The 21,846-nt window shown below is 54.8% G+C and overlaps 2 protein-coding genes and 1 long non-coding RNA gene across 25 annotated transcripts in view; 1 reads left to right on the forward strand and 2 right to left on the reverse strand.

Annotated features, from left to right (window-relative positions):
• LOC141567457 (uncharacterized) overlaps window positions 1-1,600 on the reverse strand; it is a 24,577-nt gene extending 22,977 nt beyond the window's left edge. The window contains exon 1 of the long non-coding RNA XR_016022015.1: window positions 1,468-1,600. This is a non-coding gene — a long non-coding RNA (uncharacterized LOC141567457). The remainder of the gene's footprint in view (window positions 1-1,467) is intronic.
• The window catches only part of DPF1 (double PHD fingers 1), a 13,017-nt gene extending 6,003 nt beyond the window's left edge, over window positions 1-7,014 (forward strand). For 3 of the 14 annotated variants that reach the window (XM_074314397.2, XM_074314400.2, XM_074314406.2), the window contains exons 3-12: window positions 42-149; window positions 1,534-1,661; window positions 1,925-2,014; window positions 2,399-2,477; window positions 2,676-2,807; window positions 3,688-3,738; window positions 3,828-3,947; window positions 4,967-5,079; window positions 5,642-5,723; window positions 5,870-7,014. In XM_074314397.2, the coding sequence (XP_074170498.1) occupies window positions 42-149; window positions 1,534-1,661; window positions 1,925-2,014; window positions 2,399-2,477; window positions 2,676-2,807; window positions 3,688-3,738; window positions 3,828-3,947; window positions 4,967-5,079; window positions 5,642-5,723; window positions 5,870-5,940 (974 nt within the window). In that variant the 3' untranslated portion in view covers window positions 5,941-7,014. The other 11 variants (XM_088800177.1, XM_088800179.1, XM_074314396.2 and 8 more) reach the window with 7 other exon arrangements.
• Window positions 7,015-9,567: 2,553 nt separating this feature from the next.
• SIPA1L3 (signal induced proliferation associated 1 like 3) overlaps window positions 9,568-21,846 on the reverse strand; it is a 218,067-nt gene continuing 205,788 nt past the window's right edge. For 7 of the 10 annotated variants that reach the window (XM_019751424.3, XM_019751421.3, XM_019751429.3 and 4 more), the window contains 5 exons: window positions 21,465-21,711; window positions 18,070-18,213; window positions 14,785-14,920; window positions 12,962-13,043; window positions 9,568-11,794 (listed from right to left, as the gene is read on the reverse strand). In XM_019751424.3, the coding sequence (XP_019606983.3) occupies window positions 11,651-11,794; window positions 12,962-13,043; window positions 14,785-14,920; window positions 18,070-18,213; window positions 21,465-21,711 (753 nt within the window). In that variant the 3' untranslated portion in view covers window positions 9,568-11,650. The remainder of the gene's footprint in view (window positions 11,795-12,961; window positions 13,044-14,784; window positions 14,921-18,069; window positions 18,214-21,464; window positions 21,712-21,846) is intronic. The other 3 variants (XM_019751425.3, XM_019751427.3, XM_019751426.3) reach the window with 3 other exon arrangements.

Below are 21,846 nucleotides of genomic sequence, written 5' to 3' on the forward strand. Positions count from 1 at the left end.
CCGCGTTCTTACTGCCCTTCTCACCGCCCTGCTCACTCCAGGTTTGGCTCCAGGACAGATCTACACATACCCTGCCCGCTGTTGGAGAAAGAAACGGCGACTCAACATTCTGGAGGACCCCAGACTCCGGCCCTGCGAGTACAAGATCGGTGGGTGGAGCTGCCTGTGCCTGGGGGAGCCCTCATGAGTGTCCCCAGCACACTCTAAGTGTGTAGCGATGCCAGCATGTCTGAGCACTCGCCTTATCTCCTTCCTAGAGAGTGTGTGAGTGGCTGGCTGTGTGTCTCCTGGTGTGTTACCTGGGTGTAGTCCAGAGATTCCCGTGTTCCCTGAGTGACTGAGCTTGGGACCGTATCGTCTCCTACGTGGGCCCAGGTGTATTTGAGAGCGGACTGGTGTCTGTTATGTGTGTTTAAGTGTATCCAGTCTTTGTATCTCTTCCCTTGTGAGCTGGGATGTATCAGGGAGTCTGGCTCTGTTTCTTCCTGTGGGTGACCGAGTGTATCTGGATGTGTTGGAGTGTCTGGGTGTAACTCTTGCCATTGTAATGGAGTGTATCTAAGTGTCTGAGCCTCTTTCCAGGTGTTTCCAAATGTATTAGAAGGTTTATTTTCTCGTGTGTGTTTGGTCTGTCAGGGTATCCGGCTGTTCCTGAGTGTGTCTGGGTATATCAGGGTGTCTGGCTGCCTCTTCTGTTGAGCTCCCAGATGCTTCGAACATCTGGGAGGTTATCTTCTCCTAGTGTCTGGTGTAGTTCTGCTCACGTGTGTTGGTCCACCAGAGTGTCTGACCTTATCACTTCTTGAATGTGTCCAGTGCTATCAGAGTCACTGGCTATTTTTCTTCCCCTGTCCAGGTGTATCCAAGGTTCTGTGTGGGTCCAGGTGAATTAGAATGTCTACCTGGGTGTGTCTGATTGCCTCAGAGGGACTGTGTGTATCTTCCCTGTGTGTCCATCTGAGTGATTTTCTCTAGTTATGTCTATCTCCCCCATGTGTATCCAGGTGTATGGTAGGGTCTGGCTGTATCTTCCCCATGTGGGTATGGCTGTCTGATGGTCAAACAGTCTCTTTCTGAGTATCTCTGGGTGTATCCAAGGGTCTGCATGAGTCTCCTCCACGTGTCTGGGTGCATCTGAGTGGGTATGTCTCTCCCTTTGTCTATCTCAGATGATCTGTCTGTATCTCCTGTGTGTATGTTCATGTGTATCCTGTTTGACTGTCTGTATCTCTCCATATTCGTCCAGGTGTAAGTGAGGGTCTGGCTGGGGTATCCTCCATGTATCTAGGTATATACAAGGGTCTGGCCGTATCTCCTCCTGAGTGTCCGAGAGGATCTGAGGGTCTGGCTGTGTCTTCCCCAGGGTCTGAGCACCCTTCCCAGTTATGTGTGGTTGAATCTTTGAGTCTGTTGCTGGTTGAGAATGGGAAAGCCTCTTCCCTTCTGCAAATAACATGGTTCCCTCACCTGGGCAGTTTGAGGGGTCCTTCAGGGACAACTTCTCCACTTGACTCCCTATGGCCTTGTCCATAGACTGTGAGGCACCCCTGAAGAAGGAGGGTGGCCTCCCGGAAGGGCCGGTCCTTGAGGCTCTCCTGTGTGCTGAGACAGGAGAGAAGAAGATTGAGCTGAAGGAGGAGGAGGCCATTATGGACTGCCAGGTAGGACCACCCCCGCGGGCCCCAACTGCCCTCTCACCCCTGACTCCGGCCCTGGCACATCCCATTGCTGTTCTGAAACCTCCCCTGGCTCCCTAGGGTCTTTGGGCATCCTAAGTCTCCATCCCCCCATGCTTTATCTCTTTGGAAGACCTCCTGACTTGCCCTGCTACCCCCAATTTCCAGCTTTGCACAGAAGCTCCCAAAACCCTCCCTCCAGTGCCCCCCATTTTCTTGATTCCAATGCCCCTTTTCCTGCTCACCAGAAACAGCAGCTGCTGGAGTTTCCACATGATCTTGAAGTGGAAGATTTGGAGGATGACATTCCCAGGAGGAAAAACAGGGCCAAAGGAAAGGTATCCCCATGACCCCTCCCCTCATTGTAGACACCATTTACTGAGCAGGCACAGGCATCACACCTTCCCCAGTTTGACCTCACTTAACCCTCAGAACAGCCTGAACAGTGGGGAGGGGATCTTATGCCCATTTCACAGATGAGGAGACTGAGACTTAGGTATATGAAACCATCTGCAAACCAGATTGTATGGGGGGTGGTTAGAACTATCTTCGTACCTGTGCTACAGATACGTGGGAAACTGAACCTCAGAGAGGTTAAGGGAGTTACTCAAGACCCACATCTAAGAAGTGGCAGAGCTGCAATTTGACTTTCAGGCCCAAATGATGAAACCTCTATCAGTTCCCTCCCTTTCTTGGTCCCTCACTCCTGACTCTTCCCTCAGGCATATGGCATCGGAGGTCTCCGGAAACGCCAGGACACCGCTTCTCTGGAGGACCGAGACAAGCCGTATGTCTGTGATAGTGAGTCCTTCTGAAGAGGGGGAAAGAGAGTGGGCCCCAGAGACCTGTCCTCTCCTGCCCGCCCCCCTCCTGTTCCAGACCCTGTTGGGGGGATGCTCAGGCCTCTGGCAGAGGGGGAGGTATGATCCTGGAGGCCAGGGTGGAGGCGGCATGGGCTGGGAGGGCTGACTGGCCCTCCCTGCTTGCTCTGCTCTCCAGTCTGTGGGAAACGGTATAAGAACCGGCCTGGGCTCAGCTATCACTACACCCACACCCACCTGGCTGAGGAGGAGGGGGAAGAGAACGCCGAGCGCCACGCCCTGCCCTTCCACCGGAAAAACAACCATAAACGTGAGCAGGCAGGCAGCTTCAGGGTGGTGAGGCCCTGGGAATGGGGGCTGAGGAGCCTGGGAGGGAGGGGGCACATTAGACATTTCTGGAAAATCTCCAGCTCAGCGGTCCCCTCCCCCCACCAACCATGGGGATGCTGGTTCTGGGTTGCCATGGCAACCAACCATCTCTCCCTCGCTCCAGGCCCGGGCGTAATATTTCTGGGTCTGATTTATTGTTTCAATTAGAGCTTGGGGATGGGGGTGATAGATGACTCCCCTCCCTCCCTGCCTCCCTTTCTCGCTTCTCTGCTAAGCTTTGGCCACGGGGCAGGGTCTGTGGCCTGGGAGCCCTTGGCATCCGCCCATGCCAATCCCATGCCAACTCTGACAGCTGAGGGATGGGGGAGGGCTCGGAGGGAGGCTCTGCCAGTGGAGAAACCATCTTCCCACCCATCCCTTGGCGGGAGAGGGCAGTCTCTTTATTTTGTCCCCACTGCACACCCAGGCACCTCTGTGTTCAGAATTTTCCTTCTGACAGTCTGTTTCCACAGCAGATCTTGGCCAGTGGTTACTACCCAGTTTTCATCTAGTTGGGGGTGGCTATCTGGTAGAAGTGTGTATGAGCGGGGAAGCAGGGGACTCTTCCTAAAGCTGTATTTTGCCAACTTTTTACTTAATAAAGAGGACATGACACTTGTCCTCAAAGAGATGGGGGCTCCTGATCAGAATTATTTGGGCCACCCCAACTCTTTTGCTCCTGGCCACAGCTCGGAGTAGCTATTCTTTCTCCCCACCTCCCCCAAGCCCGGACCAAGGGGACTACCCCTGGGGCTGAGGTTGGGGGCGGGGTGGAGACTTGCCTATGGTGAGAGCCCCTCTCTCTGTCCCCCCACCCCCAGAGTTTTACAAAGAATTGGCCTGGGTCCCCGAGGCACAGAGGAAACACACAGGTAGGGACGCCTCCCTCTGCCCCTACTTCTTCAGCAGCCTTGACTGGGTGCCTCGGCCTGTCCACACCAACCCGTCTGCTGTCTTTTAGCCAAGAAGGCACCTGACGGCACTGTCATCCCCAATGGCTACTGTGACTTCTGCCTGGGTGGCTCCAAGAAGACGGGGTGTCCTGAGGACCTCATCTCCTGTGCTGACTGTGGGCGATCAGGTGACACCCCCACTTGAGGTTTCTGGGGGTTGGGGTGGAAAAGACCTCAGGAGTCCAGATCTAGAGGGTGGGAGACAGAGGAGTGAGCACTGGGGGATCCAGAGCATGCCGGGGGCACTGAGGAGAACCAGAGGTAGGGGGAGGGAGGCTGACTCACTGCTGACGACTGGGAAACGGGTCAGGAAGGCTCTGGGAATAATGGGATGTGGTTGTCTTGACACTGTGGTGGTGACACGTGCTTATCATGGTAGGGAGTAGTGAAAGCTGGTTGCCAAGGCATTGTGGGTAGTGGGGCTGTGATAGTAATGGATTGCCACTGCCTGAGTATTGTGGATAACAGAGGGCGCTTGCCATGGAGTTGTGGTTAATAGATGTGGTTTCCCATGGTGGACTTGTGGGTAATAACCCGTGGTTGCCTCAGCCCAGTGGGTAATCAACTGTGGTTGTCATGGTATTATGGATAGCGTAGTATGGTTGTCATGGCAATTGGGTATAGTGGGATGTAGTTGTGGCACTGGGAGAGTGGGGTGACTGGCAGAGAGGCATTGCACAGTATTGCTATTAACAGTTTGGTTGCTGGGACATCCTGTGTAATGGGGTTGCAGGGAACCAGGATGTGGGGACACCGCTGTGGACGGTGGTTGCCATGGCATCGTGGCTGGGAGAATGTGGTTGCCACGTTATGTGGTTACCTCTGCACAGTGGTTAATGTGGCTGCCCGGTGTTGTGGGTGGTAGAAAGTGATTGCCACAGTACTGTGGGTAATGGAATGCGGTTGCCATGGTGTTCTGGGGAGCAGAGTGTGGTTGCCATGGTGGCTGGGTAGGAGACTGGTGGCCACAGCAGTGTTGCTTGCAGTAGGTCGCTGGGCACTGTGGCAAGGTGGGGTGAGGCTGTGGGTGACAGAAGCTCATCAGCCTTACGAGTGAGGGGTGAGGGCTGAGCCATTTCTTCCCTGGGGGTCAGTGGTCACCAGGGCGTGATGACCCCTAACCACATCCCTGCCCCTCGGCCCCCAGGACACCCCTCGTGTTTACAGTTCACGGTGAACATGACTGCAGCCGTGCGGACCTACCGCTGGCAGTGCATTGAGTGCAAATCCTGCAGCCTGTGTGGTACCTCGGAGAACGACGTGAGTGCCCCCTGCCCCAGAACACGACCCAGGCGGCCTCCCCACCTGGCACCTCCACCTTTGCCAGCTGGGCCTAAAGCCTTTCCCTGGAGTCCCTGGTGACCACTAGTAACCTGTATTATTATTATTGTTAGTGGCCATTCATTGAGCCCGGCACTTAATACTCTTCATCTCTCTGACTCCTCCCAACCACCCTCTGAGGTAGGTGCTCATGTTCCCACTTCACAGAGAGGGGAAATGACTTGCCCAAGGTCAGCCAGCTAGGGAAATAGTACAGCTGGGACCTGAACCCACGTCCACTACTTCCAGGGCTGGCATCAGACAGTCTCAGCGTCATTTTAAGTGTCCTACAAAATCTTATAAAACCCAAACTACAAATTGCAAACTGACAGGCATCAGGGGTGTTTTGCTCCGCCAAGCAAAGTTTTGCAGATTCCACGGTGCAAACACCACTGGGAGCCATTTCTTGTGGAAGGGCCCACCACCCCCAGCCCCAGCCCCCCACCCCGGTTTCTGGTGCCCGTGCCCCCAGGGTGCCAGCTGGGCAGGTCTCACCCCCCAGGACCAGCTGCTGTTCTGTGACGACTGCGACCGGGGTTACCACATGTACTGTCTGAGCCCCCCCATGGCAGAGCCCCCGGAAGGTGAGAGAAGAGGTGGGCATGACCCTGGGGTGGGTGGGCTGGAAAGTTGGCTTTCTGCTGGTGAAGACCTTGCCCTCTGGATGGGAGGAGTTGGGCAGCCCTCCTGGACCTGGGCCTAACTCCTTGTATTCTGGCCACCCCCACAGGGAGCTGGAGTTGTCACCTTTGTCTTCGGCACCTGAAAGAGAAGGCCTCTGCCTACATCACCCTCACCTAGGCCTGGCTCTGGCTCACCTGGACCTCTAGGGGGGTGCTTGCCCACTTGCCTCTCGGAGCTCCTCTACTCTCTCCCCATCCTTAATGCCCCACAGTGGGAGGCGGAGAGGGGGAGCCTGAGAGGGGGCTGGGCCGCCCCCTAACCTCTGTGCAAGTGGAATGTTTGCCCTGTGGGTTGGTGGGTCCAGCAGGGCCCCTCTCCCTCCCTCCTTCCCCATCCCTTGGCAAATGGGCACCAGGGGCTTCTGCTCCCCTCAAAGCCATACCCCGCCCTCTGGGCGGGCACGAGGGGTGGTGGATACCAGCCCAGGGCATGGACCCAGCCTTTTTCTAAAGAAAAAGTCAAAAAGTTAAAAAAAAAAAAAAAAATTAATATATACAAAGAGTCCTATAAGGCCTGGCTGGGTGGAGGGGCATTGCTGAGCGCATTCACTGGGCACCAGTCTGTGCCAGCTTCCTGCCTGGCAGCCCCTTCCCCCAGTTTCTGGAGCTGCAGCTGTCCCACCTTCCTATCCCAGGTGGGCACCATTCCCCCCTCTGCCCAGGGCAGGTGGGTGTGGTGTCCACCCCTCGCCCCCTCCTGGTGCCCACCGTGGATACTGCATGATGTGAACCATGGTTTTGAATTTTATTCCTGCCCCCTCCCAGAGAGCCCCACCCTGCCCACTCCGTGCCTGCCATGGCCTCGGGCTTTGTTGCCGCCACTGCCACCGGTGGGGCAGGCGGGCCCCTGCCCAGCGCCTGCTGGGATGAGAAGCACAGACTGCACCGGACTAGCTTTTCCTCCTCCCTCTGCCCTGATCCCCACCGGCCAGGCCGGGCTGCCCCCTGCCCGCCTCGCTGGCTATTTTGGGGGTAGCGAGGGGGCGTGGTTGTTTCTTGTGGTTGTGTGTGTTTGTTGTTCGGGTTAAAAAAAAAAGGGAAATTGAGACTGCAAGTGGGTGAGGTGGTGGGTTTGGGGGCTCTCCCCCAATCCAGGCGTGCCCCGCCCCTTGTAAACAAGTCTCCTTTATTGCCTGCCTCTGCTGTGAATTAACTTGTTCTGTGTATTAAACTGGGCCTGACCCCTCTGCTACGGCTGCCTCCTTCTCTAGGCTGGTTTGGGGCGTCATCAGAAGGGGAGATGGGGCCTCGTTGGGGGAGAAGGAACTGAGGTTAACAGCTGGAGCCAGCCCCTGCCTGCATCTCTCTCCATCCTCCCCTCCCACCCCCAATCCCCCCACCCCCTACCCCCCACCCCGCCTTTCTCGGGCTTTGTCCCACCTCCTCCCTGCCTTGGCAGAAAGGAGAAGAGGGGGGATGGGGTGGAGGGGGCTCCCGCCCAGCCAGCTGTGGTTGCCCTGGCAACGGACTGCTGCAGCTGCAGCGGAAAGCAGAGAGGAGGGAGGCGGGGAGCTGGGGGCTGGGGGAAGGGAAGGGATGGAAAGACGAAGACAGCCAGCCCCTCCCAGGCTGGGGTAGGGGGCGGGGTGCCAGGAGCACCTCATCCTAGGCTGGGACATCACCTGGGGTTCCCCATCCCGGACACAGGGCCAAGGGCAGAGGGGAAGCAGCAGAGGAGACAAAGATATGGACTGAGAGGCTGAGATTTGGATGGGGGGGGGGGAGGTGTGAAAGGGAACCAGGACACAGATCAGGAGAGACAGATATGAGAGTCACACAAATTTATACAGAAGCAGAAAAGAGACAGCAGGAGAGAGCAAAAGAGGGAAGCAAAAGATCTGGACAGAGATGTAGGTGAGGACAGCCACAGGAATTATAAGGGGAAAGGAACAGAAGAGAGATGGAGATTTAGTGGGAGAGAGCAAATAATCTTAATAAAAAATAGACACATCGGAGAGAGACAGGAGGAAGTAGGCAGCGATTTGAAGAGGGAAGCAGAAGAAAGATTCAATGAGGGAGGCAGACAACCAGAGCACATAAATTAGGAGGAAAGTAAGGGGAGGCACATTTGGGGAGAGCTACACAGTTAGGATCCAGGGACAGGCAAAATCTCAGGACAGGGACATAGGAAGATGAGATTTCAGGGGAGAGAACAAAGAATTTAAGGGGACAATAGAAAAATCTGTAGAGCCAAAGGTATGAATGGATTCCGAAAGATTGGGTGAGGAGAGAGCCCGAGATGGGGCGGGGGGCGACTAGGTGAGGCTCCAGGAGGGTGCCTGTGGGAGACGGGCAAGGCGCAGAAGTTGAACACAGGCAAGATGGGGAAGGGACGAGCAGGGCACGGTTCAGGGGAGACTGAGGGCTGGCATGTGCATATGTGAGTTGTGGGGTGTTGGAAGTTGGTGTGTGTCACAGGCGCCAGGAGAGGATGTGAGAACAGCTTGTTCCACGTTTCCTGGTGGGGGAAGGGCAGCACAGCACAGCACGGGTTGAGGATGGGGCCTCAAGGAGGGCGGAGACAGGGAGAGTGTCTGGAACACTATAATTTTTAGGAGATGTGGAAATAGCTGGTCCACCTTCTCTGGAAAGAGGATATAGAACCATTTTGAAAATAGATTTTTGTGTGTGTGGTGGTTGGGGGGAGGGTCTGTCTGAGAAGCATCAGGTTTTAGCTCAGAGATAGAAAACTCAATGACAGGTAAATGGGTGAGATGGGCCAGACAGACCCAGCCCCCTGGCCAGCTCTGTCAAGAGGCTGGTCTGTCTCTCAGATCCAGGCAGCGCCAGCACAAGGCCAGACCTTGGGATTTTCACGTGGAATTTTGAGATTTGGAAAATCAGTTTGATCTCTGGGTCACCAGGGCAGCTGCAGATCTGGGGCCAGGAGTTTAAGACCCCTCCCCAGCTAGAAGAACCCCTAGAGGAAGGTCTGGGCCAGGGCTGAGGTCACAGGGAATGGTCAGTATCCTTCCTCAACACCTGCATCTCACTGGGCTCCCCCTCGTCTGTTAACTGGGGCAGCTTTCCACCTCTAACCACTGTTGGTGTCCCAGTAGGGGTGGGAGGGTAAGCCAGCGGCAGGGCTGGGTGTGGTCTCGGGCAGCAGCCCAGCCAGAGGAGGCGAGGGCCCTTAGTTCTGAGCCTTGCTGCAAAGGACAGATTTCCCAAGCTGGAAATCTGGCTTGCTTTATATACAACCTCCAGATTTTTAAAAGTTGACCACTAATTCCAAAACCAACACAACTCTGTGGGCCGGGCCTGGCTTTCAGGCCTCCAGTATGTGACTTCTGAGGTAGAAGCTCCCTTTTTTTTTTTTGAAGTGTGTTTTTCCAGGACCCATCAGCTCCAAGTCAAGTAGTTGTTTCAATCTAGTTGTGGAAGGCACAGCTCACAGTGGTCCATTCGGGGATCGAACCTGCAACCTTGTTGTTAAAAGCACCGTGCTCTAACCAGCTGAGCTAACCGGCCGCCCAGAAGCTCCTTTTTAATTTAAGGACTTTTTACATTCTACGTGCTGGATCTTAAGGAAAAGAAGCTTGCAAGTCTGGTGTTCCCTGGTGCTTAGGGAAGTGCGTGTGCGTGCCTGTGTGTGTGTGTGTGTGTGTGTGTGTGTGTGTGTGTGTGTGTGTGAAAGAGAGAGAGAGATTAGAACAAGGGGAATAGGAGGAGGGGGTTGACCCTGGACCACACCCTCTGGTCAGTGACTCCAGGCAGCTGCCCAGCTAGTGAACACACAAACCACTTCTATGAAACATTTATTTCCTTTGAAACCTCCAGAAACATGCCAGAAAATCTCAAGACAGGGATAGGAAAAAAAAAAAAAAAAAGACAATAAAGAATAAAAAAATCCAAATGAAACAAATCAACATACGAAAAAACCCCCTGCTATCTCCAGCCATCAGAACACCAACCTCAAATTAAATAGATTCGTTTTGCAGAGATCCTTAAAAAATAACAGAAAACAAAACCAAAAATCATAATTTACACTTAATGTACACGATTAGGTCCCCAAAATGATTAGAATGATCTGAAGAGATGAGGTGACAACTTAAAATAGTGGGGGAGGGGCGGGCTCCAGGTTAGGGTCTGAGGAAAGGGGGCTGGGGTGACCTGGAGAACCCTTCCAGAAAGGGGATCTGGGAAGGGGGCAGAGACATCACAGTAGTTGGCCAGGGCTGAGGACCCAGCAGGCCCACCTTGCAGTCCCATCGCACACCACACACAGGTGAGGGCAAGCAGATGGCAGATCTGAGGGCTTTCTTGCAGGACTGCAGTGCCGCCAGGGGCCAGAGGTCGACTGCAGGGAGACACCACAGTCAGTGTCCTTTTCTCTGGCTCCCCAAATGCCTGTGTCCTGGGTAGCTCCCAGTGCCCCCTTCCTTGAGGTTTTTGGCCCCAAAGAGAAGGCGTTAGGGGTCTTTGGAAAAAGGCCGGGCTGCCTGGGGCTGGCTCCCAGCCCAGAGCTGCTGCTCTGAGCCAGGCCCCGCCAACTCTCCTGCCTGGTGCCTCCCAAAAAGGGAAGGCGCTAGCCTGCCCACCCTGACTTTGTCCCTCTGAGTCCCGCTGGGCACCAGCCCTGGGGGGGGGAGGGGGCATGCCTGATCCTCAGCTTGAGGTTGGGGGAATCCACAGATTGTGGCCATACAGACTTGTTCTGGCGCAACTCTACATGAAAAAATAAATATATATATATATATATATATTTTTTTGTTTTTAAAGGAAAAAAAGAAACTGTTTCCTGGGTGAACAGCATAGTACCACATGGGCTCGGTTGCCTGGCAAACTGCCCCTTATTGCCTTTAGAGAACCAGCATCTCATGGGGGTTCACACAGCAAAAGCTCCAGGGGAGCAGTGGGGGTGTCACCCGCCTGCCCCCCCCCCCCCGGGTGTGGGGGCTGCATGATGGGCCCAGGGACTTGCAAAGGGAAAACAAAAGCAGAGATGAAGGCTGTTTCTCTCCAGCCTTGACCTGGGGGCTCCGTGGAGCCCCTCCTGGTGCCTGGAAGAGGCTGTGTGGCCACCAGGCCTGGCAGGGCAGGAGCTGGAGGGAGGAGGGGCCCAGGCACCGTGGCCTCGGGTGGCCGAGGGCTAATAGAAAAAGACTGTATAAACGGTGTGCAAAAATTTCCCCCTCAGAGCAGGTGACTCTGGATGCTGGGGTTTCCCTTCTCCATCCCAGGACCCCCAAGAAAATAAGTGAAGCTCTAAAAAAGTGCTCCTGGCTGCTTTTTGGAAGGATGGGGGTTGGGAAGGGATGATGTCCATGCCGCCTGGAGCTCGTGCACCAAGGACTGAGAGAGTCCTGGCCTGTTTCCACATGGGCCTGACCTCTCTGGGGCATGGGGGAGAGTGGGCTGGTTTCCCACTGTGATATGTTATGCACGGGGCCCCACAAACCCCAACTCTGTTGTGAAGCCTGGTTTGTGAACTCCTGGAGCTGTGGGGTTTGGAGACTCACTCCTGCCCTCCCTCTTCCCTTCCTACAGCTTCTGATGGCTTGGTCCTAGGAAGAGAGACTAGATGGGGCCTGCAGGATGGGCCCCTGGGGCCAGGGTGAGCAGGGCCCAGCCCCCAGGGACTAGAGATGAGCAGTTCAGAGGGAGGCCTGAGACCATGCCACCCAATGGGGCTCGAAGACCACGAGCAGACCACAGCTCACAGCCCTGGGGAGGCCTCCCTCAAATTTCCGTGTCCATGGGAGCACAGTGGGGGCCCTGGCTGGATTATCTTGGTCACACCTACAACCAGGAGCCAAACTAAGGGACAAAAGAGAGCAGGAGCCCCCAGCCGTCAGGTGGAGGGGTGGGGCGATGGCCTCCCCACCTCAGAGTTCCTTCTTCTCCCTGCAGAAGATCTCAGCAAACTTGCGCAGCTGCTCGCTGGCCGCCTGCGACTCCTCCTGCAGCCGCTGGTTGTTCTGCCGCAGGCTGGCCACCTCCGACTGCAGTACTGCCTTGTCCTGCTTCTCCTGCGGGGTGGGGGCTGGCGTCAGTGCTGGCCTGGCCACGCGCTCCCGGGCCTGGGAGCCCTGGCTCGGCCGTGGTTTAGAGCTGGGCTGCCAGCACTCAAAGCCCAGTTCTGCTTCTTGACAGCCGAGTAACCCCAGGCAAGTCACTTCATCTCTCTGGGCCCCAGTTGCCTCAATTCTAAAAGGGGTGGTTGAGAGGTTTCCCTGAGGTCATATATGTCACCCTCACAGCCACCCCAGGACTTGGGGAAAGCTAACCCCGCAGAGCAAGTGGAGAGCTGGGATGTGGACGTGGGGCTGCCTGCATGGGCTCCCCTGAGACGCCCCTCCAGGGTAACGTGACCTCCAGAGGGGGTGACTCGTCTAAGGTCACATTCAGTGGTGGGGGGGATGTGAACCCGGGCCCCTGTGTTCGAGACTCACACATTACATGCTACCACTTTTTGCCTTTTACCCACAGTACATAAAGCGACAAATAATTCTCCTCCGCCCTTTGTCTCCTCACTGTTCCACACCCTGGAGATAAATGCAACAAATACTTTAGACTGTCACCTGTGACACAGTCCTGTGACCCCTGGATGTTAAACATTATTTTTAAAGTATGATAATGTTCTAGGAAACAGTTCTGCAGCTTGTTTGGTTACTTGGGATATTGGACTTCTTTTGTATATCAGCAAACACATATATTTCTGTGATTATTTTAATTGGCTGTAGAATATCCCACAGTACAGGTGACCTGTCATTTATGTCACCATTCTCCTGTGCAGGGACAGCTGCACTGGCTCCGATGTTTTATTGCTAACAGTGCAGCAATGAATGTCCTTGCTCATGGATATCTTTGTGTCCCTGCTTGAAATTCTGTAGGACAAATTCCCACAAGTGGAATTACTGGGTCAACATGGTACACAATGACATTTTTGACAAATATTGTCCAACTGCCCCCCAAAAAGGTTAGGCCAATTTATTCTTCCTCCAGGATCAGGGGACAGTTACTCTATGTGCTCACCAGCCTTCGGTAGTGTACCTGTTTACTCTTCACTTGAGACTGTACTCAAAACTGGGTGGCCTCCCCCAGAGTAGGAGGGGTCGGGGGGATAGGAGCCTCAGCCTTGCTGTCCCCCGAGTGTGAGGGAAGTGTAATATGGAGGCGCTGCCTGGCAGCCTTACCTTCTGCAGGTCTGTGTGCAGCTGCTTTAGCATCACTTCCAGCTGGTACACCTTGCCGGTCAGATCCAGGGGTAGCTCTTCGCTGGACAGACAGGGGACAGGGTCAGGCCCCTCTCATCCCTGGGGTTCTGGGGAGTCCCGTTCTTGCTGCAGTCCCGAGGGGGCCTGGAGGAGAAGCTCTGGGGGAAGCCAGAAGCCAGCCCTCCTCCCGGCACGCTCCACCCGCGAGGGCACTGCACGGATGGGATGGGAGCCATGGGAGCGCCGGGCCTGTGGAAGGCTGTGTGCGCCCGCCCTGAAGCGGCCCTCCCTGGAGGATGGACCACGTGTGTGCTTAGGGAGAAACTCCTCCCACGTGTGCATGTGGCACGAGACAAAGAACCCAGCCTGCAGACATCCACGAAGCACCCAGCAGGCCTGTTCACTGTTCTGGAACCTGAGGCACGTTAGTGGATGGATGAACGAGGGCCTGACCTTGTGGACAGGACTAATAACGAGACTGATAAGGATGACGACAGCCCGCCTGTCACTGAGAGCCCACCCTGCACAGCGTGTGGTCTCAATCTACCAGAGTTCCCGGCCCAACACAGCATGGGAGGTCACCACGTCATTACCCACTGGACAGAGGGGAAACCCAGGCTCAGGCAGGGACACTGCACCCAGGACCCCAGCCTGTGGCTCCTTTGTGCAGATTCCCCAGCGTGGGGCCTGCCTTGCCCCTGCAGAGGAGAGCGGGCAGCCCTTCCTACAGAAGGCTTCACTGGGCACAGTGGGAGGCACATCCTGTGGGGTGCAGCAGCCGAAGGGAGACTGGGGTCTCAGCCCAAGAAGGGAAGAGGACTCGGATCTCCCACCCTTCCCACCCCTCCTCCCTCCCTGGTCTTGGACCTTGGGGGCCCTGCAGCTGCAGGGGGAAGCGGGAGGTGGGGGGGGGGGAGTCACCAGTTCAGGGGCAAAGGGAATCCAGGAGCGCGCCCAGAAGCCACAGGGCCTGCCATTTCCTACCCTCTAAGGGGTGGCACCATGTGTAACTGCCGAGTTCTTGTAATTACAGTGGGGTCACTTTTTGGGGGAGGTTGAGTCCTAAAGCCAGTGTGTGATGCAAATAAGAAAGTCAAAATTACCCTGAAAAATCGCTCACACCACCCATAAAGTCCAGTGCACAACTGCTTATGTATCGCCCAGCACGGGCAGGTATGCACACGGTGTGAAACGCACTATTCACACCCATGGACTTGCAAACATGCCATTTCCATTCTCTCTCCCTCTTTTTATTTTCTGCCAAGACAGTGCAGTCTAAGATGTTCCACTAAATGTGAGACGACAAATGCGACGTGTCTGTCTCCCTGTCCTCCTCCCACCCCCAGGAAGCCTCATGAGGGCAAGGTTCCTGTTTCAGTCACCCCAGGTCCCCAAGCAGCCCAGTAGGGACCTGCTAGGCCAGAGGTGAGAAGTGAGTTTCAGGTGAAGAGTAGCATCATTTAGGAATATACGGAGGAGGAGACCCAGGGGCAGACAGGGGACAATGGGGGGCTCTACTTTAGCAGTTTTCAAAGTTGGAAGTAAAACAGTTGCGAGCGTGCTAACTACAGTGCCGTGTCCACCCATCCATGAGGACAGGGCAGGCTCTGCCGTGGTCGCTGCTGGACCCAGTGCGTAGATGACTCCAAACCTGTGAGATCAGGGGGCTCCCCAGCTATTGCAGAGGGGGTGCTGGGTGACCTGCACAGTTGCCTGTCATCTGGTGTCTCTTTCACGACACAGGCCTGCTGCCTGCAGGGACTCAGGTTGCCGGGCCCTGAGTATTCCCAGGGGAACCTCACCTCATGGTCGGGGTGGTCCTGGGGGTCGGGGGCCCCCTCTCCAGGCTCAGGTGGCTGTGGACAGGGCTGTGTGCAGGTGGCATGTCCGGGCTGAGAGCTGGGTCGTTGAGAGAGAAGAGCGAGACAGCTCTTTGCACTGGCGGACAGAGAGGGGAGAGGGGTCGGCAGGGCTCCTAGCTCCTCACACGACGCCTCTCGCTGCAAACCTCCCGCCCAAACCTCCACATCCCCAATCACACTTGTTAGATCACGCAGGCATTGCGCATGAATTCTTGCCAAAAAAACTCAACCAAATAAGGACACAACAAAATCCCATTGTGAGTCTGAGCAAACCTCTAGACCCAATGACCAGTTTAGACACAATTCAAGGGAGAGAGAAACAAGTTAAATAACAGTGTGAGGAGGTAAACAACCCAATTCAGAACCTGGCCCAGTCTCAGCATAGATGACCTGCTTTTGTCAACAACTAAGTGGCAGGAAAAAAATGGCCTAAAGTAGAGGGGTTGAAGCTGGGTGACAAGTACACGAGGGTTCATTACACTCTAGTTCTGAGAATGTCTGTGAAATTACAAAAGCAGAAGGAAACGTGACATAGAGAATATCACATATGTTGAAGAGAGAAAAGAAATCACAGGGGCTGCCAGTGAAAGCAAACATTCCTGGGTCCCCCCAGACACTTGCTCTGCATTTTTAAACGGGACTGTCAAGGGATCTTTCTGTAAAGCCAAGAATTGGCGACAACCCCAATGCACCAGAAAGGGGCTGGTTCAGTGAGCCCTGGAACATGTGGCCAGACAAAGGAATATGAGGGTGGGGCGTGAAAACCCAGGAGGTGGGCCTGTGTGTGTGTCCCAAAGGTGTGCCCCGAGGGCATGCCTTGCTAGGAGCAGAGTTAGCACGTGCTGGACATATACTGCCACCTGGCAAAGGTGGTTCCTGATCAACTGCACACTTCTCTGCTCAAAGAGCACAGAAAAACCCGAGTACCCCTCCTTACATCATGAACTGCTTACATTTTGCCACATTTATTTCCTCTCTTTCTCTCCCCATTCTAATTTTTTTTTAAGGAGGGTGCAGCTCATAGTGGCCCATGTGGGGATCGAACTGGCAACTTTGGTGCTACCTGCATCACACTCTAAGAACCAATTGGGCTAACCGGCCACCCCTCCCCCCTCTTCTGCATGTGTGCACATTTTCCCCCACCATTTCAGATGGCCAACATCATGGCAGTTCACTACACTTCTCCAAAACATAAGGACACTCTCCTACAGTATCACAACCACTGTCATACTTGAGAAATTCAACACTTATACAGGACGACTGTCTAATAAACAGACATCCTGAAATTTCCCCAGTTCTCTACATAATATCTTTTATAGCTGTTACACACAATTCAAGGGAGAAACAAATAATACCCTTTCTATCCTGGATTTAGCATCTATGCTCTTTGAAAATCTTTTTCGATCAACAATTTCACACATGCCCCAAAGCGGAGAAAACAGCGCCATGAATCTGTATGGACCTATCACCACTTTCAACCATTTTCCACATACTCTGCTTCCTTCCCTGCCGCCCTTTGCTTTTTTATCCCCCCGATTACTCCTCTCCTTTACTTCTTAGAAACAGCCTGAGATTTAACTGAAGTTTCACCGACAGGCAATGAACTGCACACATTGAAAGTGTACAATTTGGTGAAGTTACTCTGCGGCGACTGAGCCTGTTTCCTCGTCTCCAAATGAGAATCCTAATACATCCCTCACGCCGGACACCAGAAGAGATGCTCTGATAATGTCACTGCGGCTATAGAGTTCTCTCTTTCAGGAAGTACCACTGAGCAACCCTCTTCCCCACCAAGCTTGTTAGGTCTCCGGAGGGTCATGACCATTTGCAGCGTTGGGCCACTGCCTGGCAGCCATTCCCCAGGGTTTCCCAAGTGTAAAGCTGGGGTAGACCAGAGGCCGGGCCTCATATGCTCTGAGCACTCTGCCTTCCGCGCCCTCCCCCAGAGGTCTGACTGATTCCATCCCGTGGTCAGGGGAGGCTGCAGGGTGGGATGGAAGCAAACGAATGGAGGTAAACGAGGCAGGGAGTGTCCTCCAGGGCCACCTGCCACATGTGCACTGGCTCAAGTGTGGAAAAATGAAGGATGTGTACTATCTGGGTCTGATTTAATGGCTCTGTGCCAGGCCTCTACTGGGCACCCAGGGCTGACGACCCTGGGCCCTGCCCTTCTGGCCCAGTGGGGAGAGATACACACCATTAGACAGCGACGGCCCAGAGTGGCCAGGGCAAGGAACGGGGGGTACAGACAGAGGGGTCAGGACTGTGGTAGCCCAGAGGAGGGGCCTGATCCAGACTAGGAGATACCAGGGAAGGCTTCCAGGAGGATGACAGCAAAGAGCTGTGGCCTAAAGGATGAGAAAATGAGCTGGAAGAATATGTTCATGTCTGTTGGGGATCACCATGAGTCCCATTTTACAGATGAGGAAACGGAAGCTTGGAAAGGTAAAGTTGCTTGCCAAAGGTCACATGGGAAGGAAATGGCAGAGATTGTTAACTGTCCCTCATGATCTGTTTTCCCTTTCTTTGTAATAACAAATCCCAAATTTCAGCTGGGCACACATGGCCTCATTTCCCAGCCTGCCCAGCAGCTAGGTGTGGCTATGTGACACTCTGGCCAACGGAAGTAAGCGTAGGAGGAGTGAAGCTTTGGGAAATCTCCTCAAAGGGAAGGATGTGCCCTTCTCTGTGATGCTGGTCAGAGCTGGACGTCATGGTCAGAACCCTAGTAGCCTCACTGCCAGGGTGAGGGGCCTGTACCCTCACTCGTTTGTGGAAGTGCCATACCAGCCCCAGGCCACCCACCCCAAGAATCTTTACCTGTGCAAAACCTTGTGTGTTTAAATCATTGTTAATTTGGATGTTCTGCCATTTGCAGCCAAAGCAAATCTAAACACAATCTGGATAGCTACAATTTTGCCCTATAATAATAACATAAAGTATCAGCTGCTGAGGGCTCATTCTGTGCCTGATGTGTTTTACAGTGTTTCATATAATCCTTACTGCAGCCCCGGGCTGTGGGCACAGTCACATCCGTGACTTGTAGATAAGGTAATGGGATCAGAGAGATGAAGACACTTGCTCAGGACTACATAGAGAGCAAGTGACGGAAGGTGTGAACCTTCCCGATTCTGGAAGCTGAGCGTGCACCCCCTTGCAAGTCCCAAGGCTCTCCATTAATCCTTTAGGAGTAGGAGCTGGTGGCGTTGGGTGGAGGGTGCCTACCTTCGTAGGCCTTGGCCGCGTTGACCAGGCTGGACCACTCGAGGCCAGCGGCCGTGTCGGGCAGTGGCATCATCCCAGGATCAAGGCGCCGCAGTGGCCGGTCCCGCCCCTCAGCCAGCGAGAGCTCCGAAGCAGAGATGTTGGCTGGGTGGGGAGGGTGGAGATGGGGAGATAGGTGAGAATGACAACTTGGGAGAAACAAAGAAATTAATACATTGTTATACTTTATCTATAATTACGCAACATTACGTAATTGTTAAACCATGATATACAATTAAATAAATGCTACAGTACATGATAAATGGCAGGAAAACATCTAGCGGGGTAAGGGTGAGTAGGAGTGTCAGATAGTTATGTGGGTACAATTTTAAATGGGCTGCTAGGGGGAGGTCTTACTGAGAGGATGGCATTTGTACAAAGCTCTGAAGGAGGAGAGGGAGTGATCTAGGAGGTACCCGGAGGAAGAGCATTCTGGGCAGATGGAACAGCCAGTGCAAAATCCCCTAGGCAGGAACGTGCTTGTAGGTTAGGGAACATTGAAGCAGCCCATGTGGCTGGGACAGAGGGTGAGGGAGAGTGGGAGGTGAAGTCAGAGGTGACAGGGCTGGACTTCACGGGGCCTTGTGGGCTGCGATGAGGACTTTGTCTCTTCCTGTGAAGAAGTCATGTGGGCTCTGAGCATGGAGGGACGTGACCTGATGCACTGTTCACAGGGTCCCCTGGCTTTGCTCAGAAGACAAACTATGGAGGGGGCGTGGGGAGCTGGGAGGCAGTGAGGAGGCTGCTATGATGGTCCAGGAGGGAGGTAAGGGTGGACAGGACCAAGTGGGCAGATCTTGGCTCTAGTTTGTAAGTGGAACCAACAGTATTTCCTGAGAGTGGATGTGGGTGTGAGACAGGAGGGTCCAGAATGATGTCAAGATTTTGGAGCTGGCAGAGATGGGGGAGACTGGAAGTGGGATCAAAAGTTTGTTTCTGGACGCCTGGACAGTGAGATGCCATTAGATACCCACAAGGAGCCAGTGGGTGGGGCACAGGAGTCTGGAGTGGAGGAGAGTGCCAGGCTACAGATGGAATTTGGGTCATCATTGCCTGGGCAGTGTTTAGACATGGCAGGGTCTCTGGGGAGACCTGGTGGGTTCGGGCAGAGAAAGCGGCCGCTGAAGTCTCAGGGTGTTGGAAGTGACAGCACAACTACTGTGCAAACAGCAGTATTCGCTGCAGCCAAGGAGTAAGTCCCCTGTGCTGGGCTTAGGCCCTGGGCCTCAGCTCACTGACGACTCACAGCCCCTAAAAAGAAGGGGCCAAAAGAGGACAGTGAGGCATGGAGAGGTTAGGTGACTCAGACTAGGCAGGAAGGGCTGGGCCTGGATGGACCAGGCCTGCTCTGTGCCCCCGAGCGCATCCTCTTGCCGGGTACTGTGCTGGGGCTACAGACACATCCCAGCCTCACCTCCAATTAGCCAGGAGGGAGGTGCTGTTAGGACCCCGTGCTGTGGAGGGGACATCGAGGCTCAGAGTGAGAAGGTAACTTGCCCACAGTCACACCCGCTGACCCTGCTCTAGGCTTTGGTGATGAGATGATCCCTGTTAATACTCTGAACCCTGCTCTCCAGTCCACAGGTGCAAACCTGACTCATGACAGATTAAAATGCCTGCTCAGGTGACAGAATATTAACAACAAAAATAATTACTAGCTGCTGTTTTTTCTGTATTTACTACATGTTAGGCATTACACTAGCATTTTCCATATATTAACTTGATTCTCAGATTAACCCAGTGAGGTGGGCTCTATTTTTGCCCCCATTTTACTGCCAATGAAACAGGCAGAGAGAGGTTACATCTGTGAGTGGGGGACCTGGGTCCAGCTCTTGGGCCGAGTGGTGCTAGAACGCATTTGTCGGACAAGTGAACGCCCAGGGGGAATGGCTGAGGGCAGGAAGATGCCGAGCCGTTGACCACCACACTCTGCATCTCACTGCCGAGCTGCTTGGGGCTGCAAGAGCAGCTGCCACTGCCCAGCGAGAAAGCGGAGGGTGCTGCTGTGAGAGGCTCCTTGGCATGGAGGGGCCTTCATTAGTGAAGTCGGGGCCCAGATCGACTGCACCTCTTCAACCCCAATGTGGCTTGGAAAGGGCTTTTGAGCAGGCTTGGGCGAGGTGGGGAGGTCCGGGGTCCCCGGCCATGCAGAGGGCAGATGGGACTCTGGCCTTCTCCTTAGTTTGTGCTGAATGCCAACCATGTGCCAGGCCCTGCCTTAGGCACAGACAGGGCAGCAAGGATGAGAGGTGACACAGAGGGAAGCTTAGGGAAGCTGGAGGAATTCCCACTGAAACTCAGCCTCGCTGGGGCAGGGCTGTCCTTTGATGTGCTTACCGCTGTGTGCCCAGCGCCTAGAGCAGAGCCTGGCCCACAGCACTGTGGAATGAAGGTAATGGAGGGTGGTCAGGTGCTCTGTGAGAGGGGGAGATGACTCAGCTTGGGGCTTGGGGCAGACCTCCAGGGAAGCACAATAACTGAGCAAAGTCCTTAGGAGAGGCAGAGTTACCAAGAACAGGGCTGGAGGAAGAGCATGGCCGGCAGAGGGAACAGCCACGTGGAATGCCCTGAGGAGGGAGAGTCTGGTGCACTGGAATATTTCAGGGAGAGAACCATGAAGTTGAGGAGCTGAGGTGGGGTCCCAACACACCAGGGCAGTGGGGAGACATGGGAGAATTTTAAGCGGGGAGATAGACCCTTTAAAAAAGTCCCAGAGCCGCCACCATCCCACCCCATGTGTACAAGAGGCTTCATCCAGAAAATACAGGACACAGCTCCTCAGCCGAAACCCTTGGGGTAGACACCTCTCAGGAGTCCAGATTTGTCTGGATTTGAGAAAGCTGTGCTGTATCTAACATAACACACCCAGAGAGTTCGGACAGCACCCAGCATTCTGCAATGAAGTAACAGATCCTTCCTACCGGGTAGGGTAAAGGACCACAAAGAGCCTCACATCTGCTCACGTCAGGTTGTACTGCCCAGGGAGCCTGGCCCCGCCTTCTGCATCGCAAACCCCCAATCCTCAGGGCCCCAGTGATGAGTTCCCCAGTCTGTACCTGGAGGGACTGCCCTCCCATCTCTGGTGAAAGAAGACCTAAACCCTTGGGTGCTCCAGACGCCTAGGTGACCCCCAGGACAGCCCGAGGATTGGCCAACAATCTGTTGTCCGGGGGTGGGGGGGGTGATACCCAGTGCCCATCCATCAGGCCCCCTTGAACTTCATGTGTACCCAAGGTCCCTTCCTCAGCTGATTCTGACACCAATGACCGCCAGGTGATCCACACTCGGCACGCCCAGTACCCTGCTTCCCAATCCTGGGGTAACTCCCCTGCCAGCCCCCAGGTGCTCAGGCTCACATTTCTTCTCTGGGAAACCGTTGCCAGTGGCAGGGATGGTGCTGGGGCCGCCGCCGGGCGGGTGGGGGTGCTGGTGTTGGCGGCGGGCGGGCAGCGTGCTGGAGGGGAAGGCGCAGGTGCTGGTGAAGAGCACGTCACTGGGCAGGCCCGCCTCCAGGCTGGCGGGGTTGGCAAAGCTGGGCTCCCGCCGCCCGCTGCACAGACTCTCGTCGGACAGCGTCCGCTGCAAACTCTTCTGTGGCGACTGCTGCCGAGACAGGGGAGGGATGTGGGCGCGATCGTGGTCTCGCCCGCGGTCACCATCCTCAGAGGCTCCTCCCATCCCGGACACCTGTGGCTCCTACCCACCCAGCATCCATTTCTGTCCCCTTTCTGGTCAAAG

The sequence above is a fragment of the Rhinolophus sinicus genome, chromosome 8, assembly GCF_057876585.1.
Source record: "Rhinolophus sinicus isolate RSI-liver-muscle chromosome 8, RSI-T2T, whole genome shotgun sequence".
In the NCBI taxonomy this organism is placed as follows: domain Eukaryota; kingdom Metazoa; phylum Chordata; class Mammalia; order Chiroptera; family Rhinolophidae; genus Rhinolophus; species Rhinolophus sinicus.